General features: G+C 40.4%; 1 protein-coding gene across 3 annotated transcripts in view; it reads left to right on the top strand.

The window, feature by feature from the left end:
• LOC140205185 (protein inscuteable homolog) overlaps positions 1-16,609 on the top strand; it is a 311,027-nt gene that overhangs the window by 280,177 nt on the left and 14,241 nt on the right. For all 3 annotated transcript variants that reach the window (XM_072272528.1, XM_072272526.1, XM_072272527.1), the window contains one exon: positions 13,105-13,171. In XM_072272528.1, coding sequence (XP_072128629.1) covers positions 13,105-13,171 — 67 coding nt within the window. The remainder of the gene's footprint in view (positions 1-13,104; positions 13,172-16,609) is intronic.

Raw genomic sequence — 16,609 nt, 5'->3', positions numbered from 1 at the left:
GGAGTTCTTGAGAAGCAAATTTGAACTTAGTTGTAAATTTGCTTTATAAAGGTTAGGTTATATGACTGGACAAAGATAAAACAAATAATGTCCTGGTACACCGTTCACAAAGTGCAAGTACAGAGGTAGAGCAAGTAGTTGGGGAAGAAACATAATGTTACTGTGTATGGAAGCCGTTTGAGCTTCTCTTAAATAAGCCACCTGTGTAGATGGAATACATTCTCAGTTGCAGAGAGAAATAATATTGGAGATTGTTGCAGGATGATCCTAATTTTCCAATCTATTCCTTTCATATAAGTGGGAGGGGGAGAGATGTGAACTACGGAAGGTTAAGTATGATGACTGTATGGGTAATGGCTTCAAATCATTGCTTTCAAGATGGAGTTAGCTATGAACAGGAAGGGAAAAAGAAGACTCTTGGACCACGGCTAGTGAATGGGCCTGAAATGAATACGGCGTGTATCTGATGAGCTGAGTGGCTTCCTTCTGTGCTATATCAGGTTTAAAAAATCTAATCTAAGATACTATGAAAGTTGATTATTGAAATAACAGACATTTTTATAATAAAAGGAAATAGTTTTATCCCTCATAATCAACATTTAATTTTATTGTTCTCTTTAGATATAAAAGCAAAATGTCCAGATGAATTGAACTTAAGTCAGAGATTAACTTATATCCTTTACCATCAGATCATAGTTCATTCTTTTCCAAGTTAATGTGAAATAGCAGTATCTGAATTCTTGTGTGGACAATTTGGGATAATTCTGAAAAAAAAATTAATGAAATAATAGGGCTACAAATTGTCTCACAGGCCAGTGTTCTGGGTTCTCTCCTGCCCACAAGACTACATAGAGTTAACATTTTCTCCCAATAACAATGTTGGTTGCTTCCAAATATTGAGGTTATTTCCTCCTACTGTACATTCTGGAGATGTGCTGTCCATGGGGTAAATTACCCCAGAGTAGGTGGCAGGTGGGAGAACCAAAGTGCATTTATTATCAAAGTATGCACACTATATGTAACTTTGAAATTTGTCTTCTTACATGCAGCCACAAAGACAAAGAAACCCAATAGAACCCATTAAAAAAGACTGCCAAACACCCAATGTGAGAATAAAATCGAATCGTGTAAACAATAAAAAGTACTGTAAACAACTAACACTCAGAACTAAAGTTCACGAAAGTGAGCCCACAGCCACGAATCCCGTTCATTGCTGCAGCTGGTCCAGGAACACGTTAGTTGCTGGACACAGCTTCAGCTCAGTGTAGAGACAAGTAAACGTTGGAGCAATGAGTTGAACATTGACCCATCCCTTGCCTCCAGCCCTGACACCATGATTTTTTTCAATCTAACCCTGTGCTTAAATCAGCCAAACAGTGGCTTGTTCTACACTCTCAGGCCTGTGCCATGAGGCTTCAACTTGGCCCCAGGTCCTCTCCAACAATGGCCAAAGGTTTACGCGTTCCTTGCTCTAGGGCCGAGAACTGCCACCTCAACTTGGCCCATAATCACCACGCACTGCATCCTCAAGATTGCAGTTCACTGAATCCCTCAGAGCACTGCCAAACGTACAGACCTGTCAGGCGTTGTTAATGGTCATGCAAGAGAAAATAGGCCACAAAAAAGTCAGTGAAGAAACAGGATTGAATTGAATTGACTTTATTTCTTACATCCTTCAGATACATGAGGAGTGAAAATCTTTACGTTATGTCTCCATCTAAATGTGCAATGTGCAATCATAATAATTTATAATTTATTATAAATAGAACAGCCAATGTAACATAGAAATATACTCAAACCAGTGTGCGTTAATCAGTCTGACGGCCTGGTGGAAGAAGCTGTCCTGGAACCTGTTGGTCCTGGCTTTTATGCTGCTGTAGCGTCTCCCAGATGGTAGCAGCTGGAATAGACCGTGGCTGGGGTGACTTGGGTTCTGCAATAATCCTTTGGGTCCTTTTTTCACACCTGTCTTTGTAAATATCCAGATTGATCGGCTAAACGGCTTCTTATTGTGGGACATAGGATCATATAGAACCTAGTAGCCGATGAGGAGGCAATTCAGCCCTTCATATCTATGCATGACCAAAAATTAAATTAATCTCATTATCCTAGCTCTTGCTTCTTTGCTTTTTAGGTTGCAAATCTTGAAGCATCAAGGTACTTACCAAATAAAGCCAGTATTTCTGCTTCGCTGGCCTTTCAGGCAGTGAGTGCTCGAACATTCTTGCATGTTTGGTGGATGTGGGGTGGTATCTGGCAGACAGTCAGCAATGGCAGGGGTTCTATTGTTACTCTACATTGTCACTGACATGAACTATTTCAAAAAGACATGTTGGAACTTGAATGTGAGATGGTTTAATGCCTCATCACTTTTCAGAAATGTTTCATACTACTTGAAAGATAACCATTTACTATGAAATGAGATAATTGTTAAAAAATGCATGACATCTATCAATATAAATCTCTGAATCATTAAACTATTTTCAGAGAATGTGGAATTGGACAATGGGAGGAACTCCTTATTGTTTTACAAATAGTATTAAAAGTCCTTTAGCATGTCAACCAAACACCTCCCAGTAAATATGACACTCTTGTGTCAGTTTAGCAATATACATTCCAAAGCAACATAACTCTATGTCATAAGTAAGTTTGCCAACAACAGATGCAAATAATCAAGTCTTATTGATTAGTCATAGAAGTTTAATTTCCTGTTTTCAAAATGTTGTATTGAAACTTAGACAACATTTGTCTTATCCAAAGAAATTAACTTTGACTGAAATTTAAGGATTATTCTTCTCCAATACATTTACAGTTCACTTTAAGAGAAACAGTGGACAAAACCATGAGCTAATATTAACTTTCAAAAGCTACTAGAAACTATATATCATCAAATATTGGTTGAGGCATTAAAAGATATTCATCTGAAGAAGAAAGATGGTGAAATAAAACAAGGCAGCAACCCCTACCCATGTTGATCCCAATCCATCAAAATGCAAATCTCACCAAACAGAACATCAGTTTGGTGTTGTGATGTGTTGCTTTCCTTTTTATTGTTTTCTCCAAAGATGACAATGACTTTGAGTTTAGCCACTGAAAATGTGCATATGGAATCATCCTCTGTGTACTGCAGCTAAATTGCTATTATTTCAAGAGTAGGTTGAACAGCGTTTCATTGTCCTGTAAGTTTTCTCCATTGCAATGGAAGTTTGTTGGAGATAAGGTATAGCCGTACAGCAAAAAAAAAGGTAGTGAGCAGTGTTGGAGCTATGTAACAGACATAGAATGGAGATGCAAACACGAGGAAATCTGCAGATGCTGCAATTTCAAGCAACACACATAAAAGTTGCTGGTGAACGCAGCAGGCCAGGCAGCATCTCTAGGAAGAGGTACAGTCTCCTTAAAGTTTCAAATCTCTTACTAGCTCTTCTTTCAGTTAGTCCTGATGAAGGGTCTCGGCCCGAAATGTCGCTAGAATGGAGATGAATTTGAGTGGGCAAATTTAAAAAGAATTTTGCCATAATTCCTTCAATTTTTACAAAGTCAAGTGCTTTCATTCAGATCTAAAATGATCCTATAAAATGGCTAATTGTACTCGCTGCATTGTTTCTCAGAGCTCTTGTGTAATGAAGATTATATCTATTAAACCTCTTAATGAAGAGAATCCACACTATGTTTTAGGGAACCGCTTTACAGCCATTAGGAAGGAGAGACAGAGGTGGCTCCTCGTGATTTTATGCATTGTAACTAACACCAGGGAGACTCCTCTGTATTACCACTGATGAATTTATCTCCTTTCTTTAAATTGGTCACAACTTTAGTATTTGTGCTATCTCCTCTTCCTTGATATGGGAGGAGAGGCTGGGAATTTGTCTTCGAAGTTCCTCTTTAGATATTGATCAGGGATATCATCTGTCCAGAGGCTTTACTTGCTTGCTTACTGTAACTTAGGAGATACCGTGCCCCATGCGGACTCCCAACAGAGCAGTCTCACCAGCGCAATTTGTATGCCCCTCATTTCCTGGTATCCAAACAACTTATTCATCATCATATCTCCATAAGCTTCCTTTGATGCATTTATTAACTCACACTGAGGAGTAACTTACAGTCACTAATTAACCTACCATCATATCTTTGGGGTGTGGGAAGAGACCAGAGCACCCAGTGGTTTCCGATTCAGCCCCAGGGAGAATTCGCAAGTTACACACAGCTAGAACTCAATGTCAGGACCAAATCTGGTTGTTCTGAACTGTGGAGGTAGCAGCACAAACTGCTACTATACAGCACTGTTCATTTTCAGTGGACCTATGTCCTTTTCAATCACTTATCAGTCTGAGGTGGCATGTGGGACAGTACGGTCTGAAGCCAAGGATACTTGCATCTTGTTGTGGAGTTCTTTGAAGTATTCCTTTCAACTCTTGCTGACTGTTTCCTCTCCTCCATTTTTGGCTCTCAGTGGGATGGTCTCTCGGATGTTTGTCCTGTAGATGAACTTGACAATGTGAAGAATCCATGCACGTTCTTTGCTTTTGCCAGATTGCTTGATTTCTTGCGCCTTTTCTACTTGTCAATTATTTATGGTCACAAGATTTTATTGGCCTTCAGGTACCCATTTACCTCTCAAGATATAATGAGGTGTTTCCAAACCAAGAAGGTCTTGCAACTGCAATCCATTACTTTCAGGATCTCCTGGTCATGTCTAATCCGATCTTCCCTGGTGTTTCCTGATCCAGTAATTATCTCAAAAAAAAAGTCCTCTAAAAATCTGAATATCATCATCACCCCAATACAGACCTAGAAAAAAAAGATTCAGGACTCATTTTCAGAAGTTTTTGAGAGATCTTGTTCTGGGATATGGGAAGGGAATTGACCTTAAGTATTGGAAAAACATAGAAATTTAATCTTTGTTGCAAAATTGTGGCAAGAACTACATGACAATTTCAATGTTTTGCTGGTGTTATTGTGGATGAAAGTGAGAACCCTTGCAGAAATTCAACCATCTCAAAACTCTCCCCACCACCACTTCCTGCCATGGAAATTTTGCAGGTTTGTGAAAGCAGCTATTGTACATTCAGACTGCGACACTTAAAAGAAAGTAAACACACAACGTAACTTTCTCCACTTGTAATTTAACCTAGAACCTTATAATTCTGCTAAACTGGTGATTTATTGGGAACAAACTACAGAAGTAAGACCACAAGACATAGAAGCAGAAATAGGCTATTGAGTCTACTCCGCCTTTCCATCACTGATGATTTATTATCCCTCTGAAACCCACTCTCCTGCCTTCTCCCTGTAACCTTTGATGCCCTGACTAATCAATTTTCTATCAACCTCCACATTAAATATATTCAGTGACTTGGCCTCCACAACTACCTACAGCAATGAATTTTACAGTTTCACTACCCTCTGGTGAAAGAAATTCCTCCTTATCTCTCTTCTAAATGACATCCTAGTCTGCGGCTGTGGCCTCTGGTCCTAGATTCACACAATAGAGGAGACATCCTCCCCACATCCACTCTATCCAGACTGTTCAATATTCGATATATTTCATTGGGATCCTCACTCATTCTTCTCAACTCCAGTGAGTACAAGCCCAGAGTCAAACGCTCCTCATACATGAAACCTTTCATTCCTGGAATCATTCTTGTGAACCTCTGCTGGACCCTCTCCAATGCTCATAATACTCCAACTATGGTCTGGCCAATGCCTTATAAACCCTCAGCATTATAAACTTGTTCTTATATCCTAGTCCTCACAAAATGAATGCTAACATTGCATTTGCTTTTCTGACCACCGGTCAACCTCGACGCTTTGCAATTGGCCTACCGGAGCAACAGGTCAATGGCAGATGCCATCTCTCTGGCCCTACATTCCTCCTTAGAACACCTGGAGAATAAAGACGCATACGTAAGGCTCCTTTTCATTGACTACACCTCTGCCTTTAATACCATCAATCCAAATATACTGATTCCTAAGCTCCGGAACCTGGGCCTTAGCACTCAGATCTGCAGCTGGATCTTCATCTTCCTCACAGACAGGACCCCAGGCTGTAAAAATAGGGACAAGCTCTCCTCTACAATCACTCTGAGCACCGGTGCCCCACAAGGCTGTGCACTCAGCCCCCTGCTGTACTCACTGTACACCCATGATTGTGTAGCCAAGTTTCCATCAAACTCAATATATAAGTTTGCTGATGACACAACAATTGTAGGCCGCATCTTGGGTAATGATGAGTTTGAATACAGAGAGGAAATTAAGAACCTGGTGGCATGGTGCGAAGACAATAATCTATCCCTCAACGTCAGCAAGACGAAAGAATTGGTTGTTGACTTCAGAAGGAGTAGCGGACCATACGACCCAATTTACATCGGTGGTGCGCAAGTGGAACAGGTCAAAAGCTTTAAGTTCCTTGGGGTCAATATCACAAATGACCTGACTTGGTCCAAACAAGCAGAGTTCACTGCCAAGAAGACCCACCAGCACCTTTACTTCCTGAGAAAACTAAAGAAATTTGGCCTGTCCCCTAAAACCTTCACTAATTTTTATAGATGCACCGTAGAAAGCATTCTTCTCGGGTGCATCACAACCTGGTATGGAAGTTGTCCTGTCCAAGACCAGAAGAAGCTGCTGAAGATGGTGAACACGGCACAGCACATCACACAAACCAATCTACCGTCCGTGGACTCACTTTACACCGCACGCTGTTGGAGCAGTGCTGCCAGGATAATCAAGGACATGACCCACCCAGCCAACAGACTTTTCATCCCTCTTCCCTCTGGGAGAAGGTTCAGGAGCTTGAAGACTCATATGGCCAGATTTGGGAACAGCTTCTTTCCAACTGTGATAAGACTGCTGAACGGATCCTGACCCGGATCTGGGCCATATCCTCCAAACATCCAGACCTGCCTCTCGGTTTTTTTGCACTACCTCACTTCCCATTTTCCTATTTTCTATTTATTATTTATAATTTAAATTTTTAATATTTACTAATTTTAACTATTTTTAATATTTAATATTTGTAATCCAGGGAGTGTGAAGCACAGAATCAAATATCGCTGTGATGATTGTACATTCCAGTACCAATTGTTTGGCGACAATAAAGTATGAAGTATAAAGTATAAAGTATAAACCTGCAAGCTAACCTTTAGGAATTCATTTATGAGGACTCCCAAGTCCATTTGCGCCTCGGATTTTTGAATTTTCTCCCCATTTAGAAAATATTCCATGCCTTTATACCTTCCACCAAAGTGCACAACAATGCTTTTCCCACACTATATTCCATCTGCTTCTTCTTTGCCCGTTTTTCCAATCTGTCTAAGCCCTGTCTTTGCATTGCCTGCAAACTTTGCGACAAAGCCATCAATTCTGTCATCCAAATCATTGACATATAATGTAAAAAAAAGTGGTCCCAACACCAACCATTGCAGAACACTAGAGTCACTGGCAGCTCACCGGAAAAGGCCCCCTTTACTCCTACTCTTTGTCTCCTGCTAGTCAGCCAATCTTCTATCAATGCTTGTATCTGTCCTGTAATACCAAGGTTTCTTATTCTGTTAAGCAGCATCATGTGTGGCACCTTGTCAAAGGCCTTCTAAAAATCCAAGTACACAACATCTACAGATTCTCCTTTGCCTATCCTGCTTGTAATTTCCTCCAAAGAATTCCAACAGAATTTTCAGGCAATATTTCCCTTTTAGGAAACTATACTGACCTCAGCCTATTTTGTCATGTACCTCCAAGTACTCTGACACCACATCCTTAACAATCAACTCCAACTTCTTTCCAACCACTGAGGTCAGACTAACTGGCCTACAATTTCCTGTCTTCGGCATCCCTCTTTTCTTGAAGAGCGGAGTGACATTTGCAATATTTCTATCCTCAGGAACCTTTCCAGAAACTAGTGATTTTTGAAAGATCATTATTAATGCCTTCACAATCTCTTCAACTGCATCTTTTAGAACCCTGAGGTGTAGTCCATCTAATCCAGGTGATTGATCTGCCTTCAGACCTTTCAGCTTCCCATGAACCTTCTCTTCAGTAATAGGAACAATGCTGACTTCTGCCCCGAAACACTCTCAAACTTCTGGCATTCTGCGAATGACTTTGATAGTGAAGACTACCGTAAAATACTTAAGTTATTCCACCTTTTCTTTGCCCTTGTAACTATCTCTTTGGCATCATTTTCCAGTGATCCGATATCCACTCTCACCTGTCTTTTACTTTTTACATGTTTGAAAAAATTTTGGTATTTTCTTTTTATGTTATTAAAACCTAAGACTATAAAATATTGGAGCAGAATTAGGCCATTCAGCCTATTGAGTTTGCTCTGCCATTTCATCATGACTGATCTAATTTCTCTCTCACATTCTCCTGACTTCTCCCTGTAGCCTTACACACCTTAACTAATCAAGAACACATCAAACTCTGCCTTAAATACGCCAATGCTCTAGCCTCCACAGCCACCTGTGGCAAAGAGTTCCTCAGATGCACCAGCCTTTGTCTAAGGAAAATCCTCCTCATGTCTGCTTTAAATGGACGTCTCTCTATTCTGAGGCTGTGTCCTTTGGTTCTAGACTCCCCCACTATAGGAAACATCCTCTCCACATCCACTTTATCTATACCTTTCAATGTTTGATAAGTTTCAATGGAATGCCCCTTCATTGTTCTAAATTCCCATGTGTCCAGATGTAGAGCCATCAAGTGCTCCTCATACGATAAACCTTCCATTTCCAGAATCATTCTCCTGAACCTCCTCTGAACTTTCTTCAATGTCAGAGCATCCTTTAATAGATAAGGAGCACAAAACTGCTCACAATACTCCAAGTTAGGTCCCACCGATGCTTTATAAAACCTCAGCATTAAATCCTTGTTTTTATATGCTAGTCTTCTGGAAATGAATGCTAACATTGCATTTGCTTTCCTCAACATCAACTTAACCTGCAAAGTTATCCTTTACGAAATCGTGCATGAGGACTCCCAAAACCCTTTGCACCTTGGCTTTTTGAATTTTCTGCTTGTTTAAAAAATATTCTATGCTTCTGTTCCTTCTATCAAAGAGCATGAACATGTACTACTTGACACCGTTTTCCATCTGCCACTTCTTGCCCATTCTCCTAATCTGTCTAACTCTTTCTGCAACCTCCTTGCATCTTCAACACTACCTGCCCCTCTAACTATCTCTGGATCATCAACAAACTTGGCCACTAAGCCACCAATTCCGTCGTCCAAATAATTGACACATCGTAAAAAGAAGTGGTTGTAAAACCGACTCCTGCAGAACACCACTAGTCACCGACAGCCAACCAGGAAAGGCCACCTTTATTGTTACTCTTTGCTTACTGCCAATCAACCAATGTTCTATCCATGCTAGAATCTTTCCTGTAATTCCACGGGCTGTTATCTTGTTAAGCAACTTCATGAGTGGCATCTTATCAAAGGTCTTCTGAATATACAAGTACACAACATCCATCAATTCTATTTTGTCTATCCTGCTTGTTATTTCCTCAAAGAATTCCAACAGAATTGTCAGGCAAGATTTCCCCCTGACTTCAGCCTATTTTATCATGTGTTTCCAGTTTCCTGAGACCTCATCCTTAAAAATTGACTCCAACCTCTTTCCAACTAACTGCTTATAATTTCCTTTCTTCTATCTCACTCCCTTCTTAAAGAGTGGAATGACATTTGCAATTTTCCAGTCCTCCGGAAACTTGCCAGAATCTAGTGATTCTGGAAAGATCATTACGAGTGCCTCCACAGTCTCCACAACCACCTCATTTGAACCCTGGGGTGTAGTCCATCTGGTCCAGTGACATATCCAAGTTCAGACTTTTCAGCTTCCCAAGCACCTTCTCCCTGGTAATCACAGTTGCCCCCTGACACCCTCAAAAGTCCAGCATACTTCTAATCTGTTCCACAGTGTAGACGGATGCAAATGTTTACTTAGTTCATCTGCCATTTCTTTGTCCCCCGTTATTAACTCTCCACTGTCATTTTTCAGTGATCTAATATCTACACTCGCCTCCTGTTTACTCTTCATATATCTGAAGAAACTTCTGGTATCCACTTTGATAGTATTCTCTTGTGTACCTTCATATTTCACCTTTACCCTCCTTGTACCTTTTTTAGTCACCTTCTGTTGGTTTTTTAAAGCCTCCCAATCCTCTAAGTTTTGATTATTTTTTTGTTATACTATATGCCCTCTCTTTTGCTTTTATGTAGTTTTTGACTTCCCTTGTCAGTTACAATTGCATCATTCTGCCTTTAGAACACTGTTTAATTTTTGGGATATATCTATCCTGCACCTTTCAAGTTGCTCCCAGAATCTCCAGCCATTGCTATTCTACCACCATCCATGCTAGTGCCCCCTTCCAATAAAGTTTGGCCAGCTCCTCTCTCATGTGTCTGTAACTACCTTTACTCTACTGTAATACTGATACGTCTGCCTTTAGCTTCGCTCTCTCAAATTGCAGGATGAAGTCTATCATATTATGATTACTGCCTCTTCGGGGCTCCTTTACCTTAGCCTACTAATCAAATCCGGTTCACTACATAATAGCCTTTCACCCATTGGTTCAACCACAAGCTGCTCTAAAAAGCCATCTCGTAGGCATTCTGGAAATGATGTCGCTTGGGATCAGGCACCTACCTGATCCTTCCAGTATACTGCATATTGGAATCCCTCATGTTTATTACAACATTGCTCTTTTTACATGCATTTTCTATCCCCTGTTGTAATTTGTGGCCCACATCCTGACTACTGTTCGGAGACCTGTATGTAATTCCCATCAGGTTTGTTTTTACCCTTGCAGTTTCTTAACCCTACCCATTAGATGTTCCGATCTTAATATCACCTCTTTTTAACTATATGATTTCATCTTTTACCAATAAAGCCAACCCACTCCCTCTGCCTAACTGCCTGTCCTTTCAATACAATGTTTATCCTTGAATGTTAAGCTCCCAACTATGATCTACTTTCAGCTACATCTCAGTGATGCCCACAACGTCATATCTGCTGATCTCTAACTGTACTACCAGATTATCTCCCTTATTCCATATACTGTGAGCATTCAGAACCTTCAGTTCTGTATTTAGCACCCTTTTTGATTTTACCCCCAGTTAAACTTCACCTATCCGACTAACTGCAATTTTGTCATCATCTGCTTGTCTTTCTCGACAGTCTCACTGCACAGTGCATCCAGTTGGCTAGGATTTTATTGGCCAGCTTCCTTTCATATAATTGTCTTTCTCTCCTTATGGCTTTTTCAGTTGCCTTCTGTTGGTTTTTAAAAGCTTCCCTATTATCCAACTTCTCAGTAATTTTTGCTATACTGTGCGTCTACGCTTTTCCTCCACTTTAATATTGATACAGTACAACTGATTTTATCTTCTCCCTCTCAAACTGCATGGTAAATTCTATCATATTATGATCTGCTCTTAAGTAGACTGCTCTTAATGTCTCCATTTACTGTAATGTGAAATACAACTCTCCCCAGTCCGTGGAATATCTTTAGTGAGGCATGAATTTTCATGTTTCTACTTGGATTGTTTTAAGAAAAATCATGCCAGAAATGTTGCAGATGCTGGAGATCTTGAGCAGCACATAGAAAATGCTGGAAGTACTCAGCAAGTCAGGCAGCATCTATGAAGAGGAGTAAATAATTGATGTTTTTGACCACGCAAACATGAGGAGTTCTGCAGATGCTGGAAATTCAAACAACACACATCAAAGTTGCTGGTGAACGCAGCAGGCCAGGCAGCATCTCTAGAAAGAGGTATAGTCGACGTTTCGAGCCGAGGCTCTTCGTCAGGGCTAACTGAAAGAAGAGCTAGTAAGAGATTTGAAAGTGAGAGGGGGAGGGGGAGATCCAAAATGATAGGAGAAGACAGGAGGGGGAGGGATGGAGCCAAGAGCTGGACAGGTGATTGGCAAAGGGGATATGAGAGGATCATGGGATGGGAGACCTAGGGAGAAAGAAAAGGGGGAGGGGGGATGGGCAAGGGGTATAGTGAGAGGGACAGAGGGAGAAAAAGGAGAGAGAGAAAAAGAATGTGTGTATATAAATAAATAACAGATGGGGTACGAGGGGGAGGTGGGGCATTAGCGGAAGTTTGGGAAGTCAATGTCCATCAGGTTGGAGGCTACCCAGATGGAATATAAGGTGTTGTTCCACCAACCTGAGTGTGGCCTCATCTTTACAGTAGAGGAGGCTGTGGATAGACATGTCAGAATGGGAGTGGGACATGGAATTAAAATGTGTGGCCACTGGAAGATCCTGCTTTCTCTGGCGGCAGAGGGTAGGTGTTCAACGAAACGATCTCCCTGTCTTTTTGTCTCTCTCCTTTTTCTCCCTCTGTCCCTCTCACTATACCCCTTGCCCATCTTCTGGGTTCCCCCCCTCTCCCCTTTCTTTCTCCTTAAGCCTCCTGTCCCATGATCCTCTCATATCCCTTTTGCCAATCAACTGTCCAGCTCTTGGCTCCATCCCTCCCCCTCCTGTCTTTTCCTATCGTTTTGGTTCTCCCCCTCCCCTTCCCATTTTCAAATCTCTTACTAGCTCTTCTTTCAGTTAGTCCTGACAAAGGGTCTCGGCCCGAAATGTCGACTGTACCTCTTCCTAGAGATGCTGCCTGGCATGTTTTTGACCAAGATCCTTTATCAGAACTGAAAAGAAGTCAGAATAAGAAGATGTGGGGGAGGGGCAGGGGTACATGCTGACAGGTGATAGGTGATACCAGTTGAGGGGGGAAGTGGGTGGATAGGGGAAGGGGAATGAAGTAAAAAGCTGGGAGTTTATAGGTGGAAAAGGAAAAGGTGGAAGGAGTCTAATAGGAGAGCACGGTGTATCATGGAATAAAGGGCAAGAGGAAGGGAACCAGATGGAGGTAATAACCCCACAAATACATCCTAATAATCAGTTTATGTAATCTTCACACAAGAATAAATTTCCTGTAGGACGCCGCCAGGCAACATTTCTTAGATAAGCAGAAGGAACATCTAATGGTCAATTAACAAATGGAAATATTAAAATTATTTTGGCTATTCCTGAACAAATCCTATTGCTTACATTCTATATGATATTTGTTTATGTTTTGTATCTAATGCAGGTGGTGACAATACTGGCAAATATGGCTGTATTAGACCAATGTGCTTCTGAGATGATACAGGAAAGTGGTAGGTATTTGTTTAGGTTTTTCTGTTTTGACATGTTGTAAATGGGTACATAATAGATAGGGATTCAACTTTACTGTAATGAGTAATTGATAATGTCTACCATTATAATGAATTATCTTATTTAGAATTTAGAAGCATGAATAAGTAATTTGGCACAGTTTTACCGAGTTGACAATCAGAATAAAAGTGGGGTAGAAATTTTACACACAATGCTCAGACACAGAAATCTGTGAAGTTCTTGAAAGAAAACAACATAAAAGGATTGAGAAGAACACTAAATGGGGTGACATTTTGTGATTGTCAATTGTTCATTTCAGATAACATTTGGTTATTTTGTGCTGCAGACTGAACTTACATGAATAGATTCAGGGTAAATGGATATTTCTATATTGAAATATGTCCCTTTGATGTTAGTAATAATGTGTTTCTGTTGACATTTTTATTTGCTGTTTTGAACAAGGTGGAAAGAGAATATTCATGGAAGAGCGTTATTGCACTTCTCCCCATTTTGCAAATCAGGAGATGAAAAGGCTTTAAGAAAACACTGACTATTAAAATTGTGTGTTGATGCCATATTTTTATGGAAACATCGGATATGAAAATCATATTCTATGTACCAAACTCTTGATCATTTATACTCAGTGAAAAAATAAGAGGATATAATAGCCACTCCTGGAATATTATGCTTCCCAACCTTCTCCCAAATCAAGTTTGTCCCTCTTGAAGAAATAATATGCGACTTACTAATCATTGCCTTGAATACCTGTAAAACACTTAACAGGTTTTACACAATTTAGTTTTATTATTTCTTATCAAAATTATAGTCAGAACTATTGAATTCTCATTCAAACTGGCCTTTCCATTAGAGACTCTTCTCCCATCCTCTTGTTTATGCCATTAATTTCTTCACTCAACTTCTAATTCATTTAACATCATTCTATACCTGGTAAACAACTTTCTTCCAATGTTCATATTAAATCTAAACGTCTGATGGAAGTTGTTTACTGGATATAGAATGATGAGAGAATTCTGAGATCGTGGATATACTTGCAGTCCGGCAAAGATAAATTTTGAATTACAAATTTAAGATCCAGAGTTATAGCTGTTACTAATTCTATTCTCCACACAGTGATCCAGCAGCATTTGCTGTGCTAATGTTAAGGCACCTCATTTCTATAGGACAAAGAGGTGTCTGATGTATTAAATACCGAATTGCCTGAAAGTCTGGGAGGAGGAGGAGTGCATATGCCACACCTCCACAGCTAACATAAACAAATCCCCTATTTGGACATGCTGCAATCTTGAATCCTTCCACTTAAGAATCCCACTTGTGCACTTCTGGATATGCTAAATGTTTCTCGTACTTTTAAATTTTCTTATTGTACACTTTGGAAAGTTGATTAATCTCATCTCTCTCAAAATTTAACTTTCTGTAATGGTCTGATACATTCAAGTTTATTGTGTTTTTGCTAATGTACCTCACTTTCCTGGGCTGGGCGTTGGAAAAAGAAAGCCATCTCTATATCCTCCAAACTATTTCATTTCATTTTGTAACAGATTTTTGAGTGTTTTTATTACTACAATTAGAAGGCCCTTTTATGAACTTTCTCTTCTTTCTATTTATTTAAATATATAGTCCTGTGCTAAATTTTGATGGGACAACTGAAGTTTAACAATCTCTGCCTTAAGTTACATCTTTTATCTATATACTACTAAAACTCTCATGCTCTGTCTGTCTGTTTGTGACCTCCAATTAGTGCAAACGGTGCATTACAGCGGCACTTTTTTTGGCTGCATCAAATTAAGCTGCACTAACTTGCAGAATGCAGGCGAAGTTCAGGGTTATATATTCATATAAAATTGCTCATTTGCCAAAAATCAACAGATTGCCTTTCACCTGAGACCGGATCAGCCATTATGGAAATCGGGACGCCACAGTCCGACGCATGCGCACGCCCAGCCTCAGCAGCGACACCTACCGGATCAAAAGGGCAGGGCAGCTCTATTTCGAGGGGTCACATTCTGCTAATCACCATCAGCATGTGCAGGATTGGGACAGATCTAACTGCCACCTATCAATAAGAGATAATTAAATCTTATTGTAATGACGTACTTCGAGACACCCATAAAACCCTTTGTTGCAGTCAAAGGACAGAGGTGAATATATAACATCCACTTAGGAGAGCGCCAATCACATCATCAAGAATAATCAGCATCCTTTGTTGTTAGTACTTCGTATCTTCTATCCAGCATTAGGGCAAAATAAATGGTCAGCTTAATTATGCTGCATGGAAAGGGAAGGGGGACATTATGGTCAAGAGATGATGTCAAATGTCGTCGGGAAGCGGCAAAGAGAGGGAGAGAACAAGAATCGGATGAAGCCAGGGCCGCACGACTCCAGGATCAAAGAGTCAGGACAAAAAGAAGATGAGAGAAGAAGAGACAGAAAAGGAGAGGCATGCACGTCTCCAGAATCAGAGACAAACAACAAACAGCAGAAGAGATGAAGAGACGGGGGATAAAAGGACTGCACATCTCCAGAATGACAACGAGAGGCACAAGGGTGGCAGAAATGATGCCATCAAAAATGTCCTTCGTTAAATGAGGAGGAGCTATATTTGCTTTGCTAAGCGTCGTTCTTCTTTAATAAACTGGGGTTTTCTACTTCAGTCTCCAAAGCAAAGTGATAGCAATAGCATTCAGGAAAGTTTAATGTTCATTCTGGTCACATCAGACTGTACCACCTTTCTCTCAAAGGGTGCCCCAACGGGTCACCCTGTTGTCCAGTATATTATGTATTTCTCCCCATTTTCTTTTTTCTCTCTCTAAGATCCCAGCTTCTGAGAAAGCTTTTGAACTAAAACATTAATTTGTGGTTCCTCTTTACATGTGATCATCTGTATATGGCCTTGTGGCAAAGTTTGTGGATGATATGGAGATAGGTGGAGGGGTAGGTAGTGCTGAGGAAGCAATGCGATTGCTGCAGAACTTAGACAAATTGGAAAAATGACCAAAAAAATGGCAGGTCAAATGCAGTGTTGGGAAATGTATATTAATGCATTTTGGAAACAATAGTGTGGACTATTATCTAAATGTGGAGAAGTGCAGATGGACATCGGAATCCTCGTGCAAGACTCTCAGGTTATTTTACAGGTTGAGTCTGTGGTAAAGAAGGCAAATGCAGCACTGTCATTTATTGCAAGGGGGATAGAATATAAAAGTAAGGAGATAATGCTGAGGCTTTATAGGACACTAGCCAGGCCACACTCGGAGGATTATAAACAGTTTTGGCCCCATATCTCAAAAAGGATGTGTTGTCATTGGAGATAGTCCAGAGGAAGTTCACAAGGATGATTCAGGAATGAAAGGGTTAACGTATGAGGAGCATTTGGCAGTTTTGGGTCTGTACTCACTGGAATTCAGCAGAATGCTGGGAGA

Source organism: Mobula birostris, chromosome 11 (genome assembly GCF_030028105.1).
Source record: "Mobula birostris isolate sMobBir1 chromosome 11, sMobBir1.hap1, whole genome shotgun sequence".
Taxonomy (NCBI): Eukaryota; Metazoa; Chordata; class Chondrichthyes; order Myliobatiformes; family Myliobatidae; genus Mobula; species Mobula birostris.
Note: the sequence above shows the minus strand (reverse complement) of the source record. Positions and strands in the feature narration are given on the sequence as shown.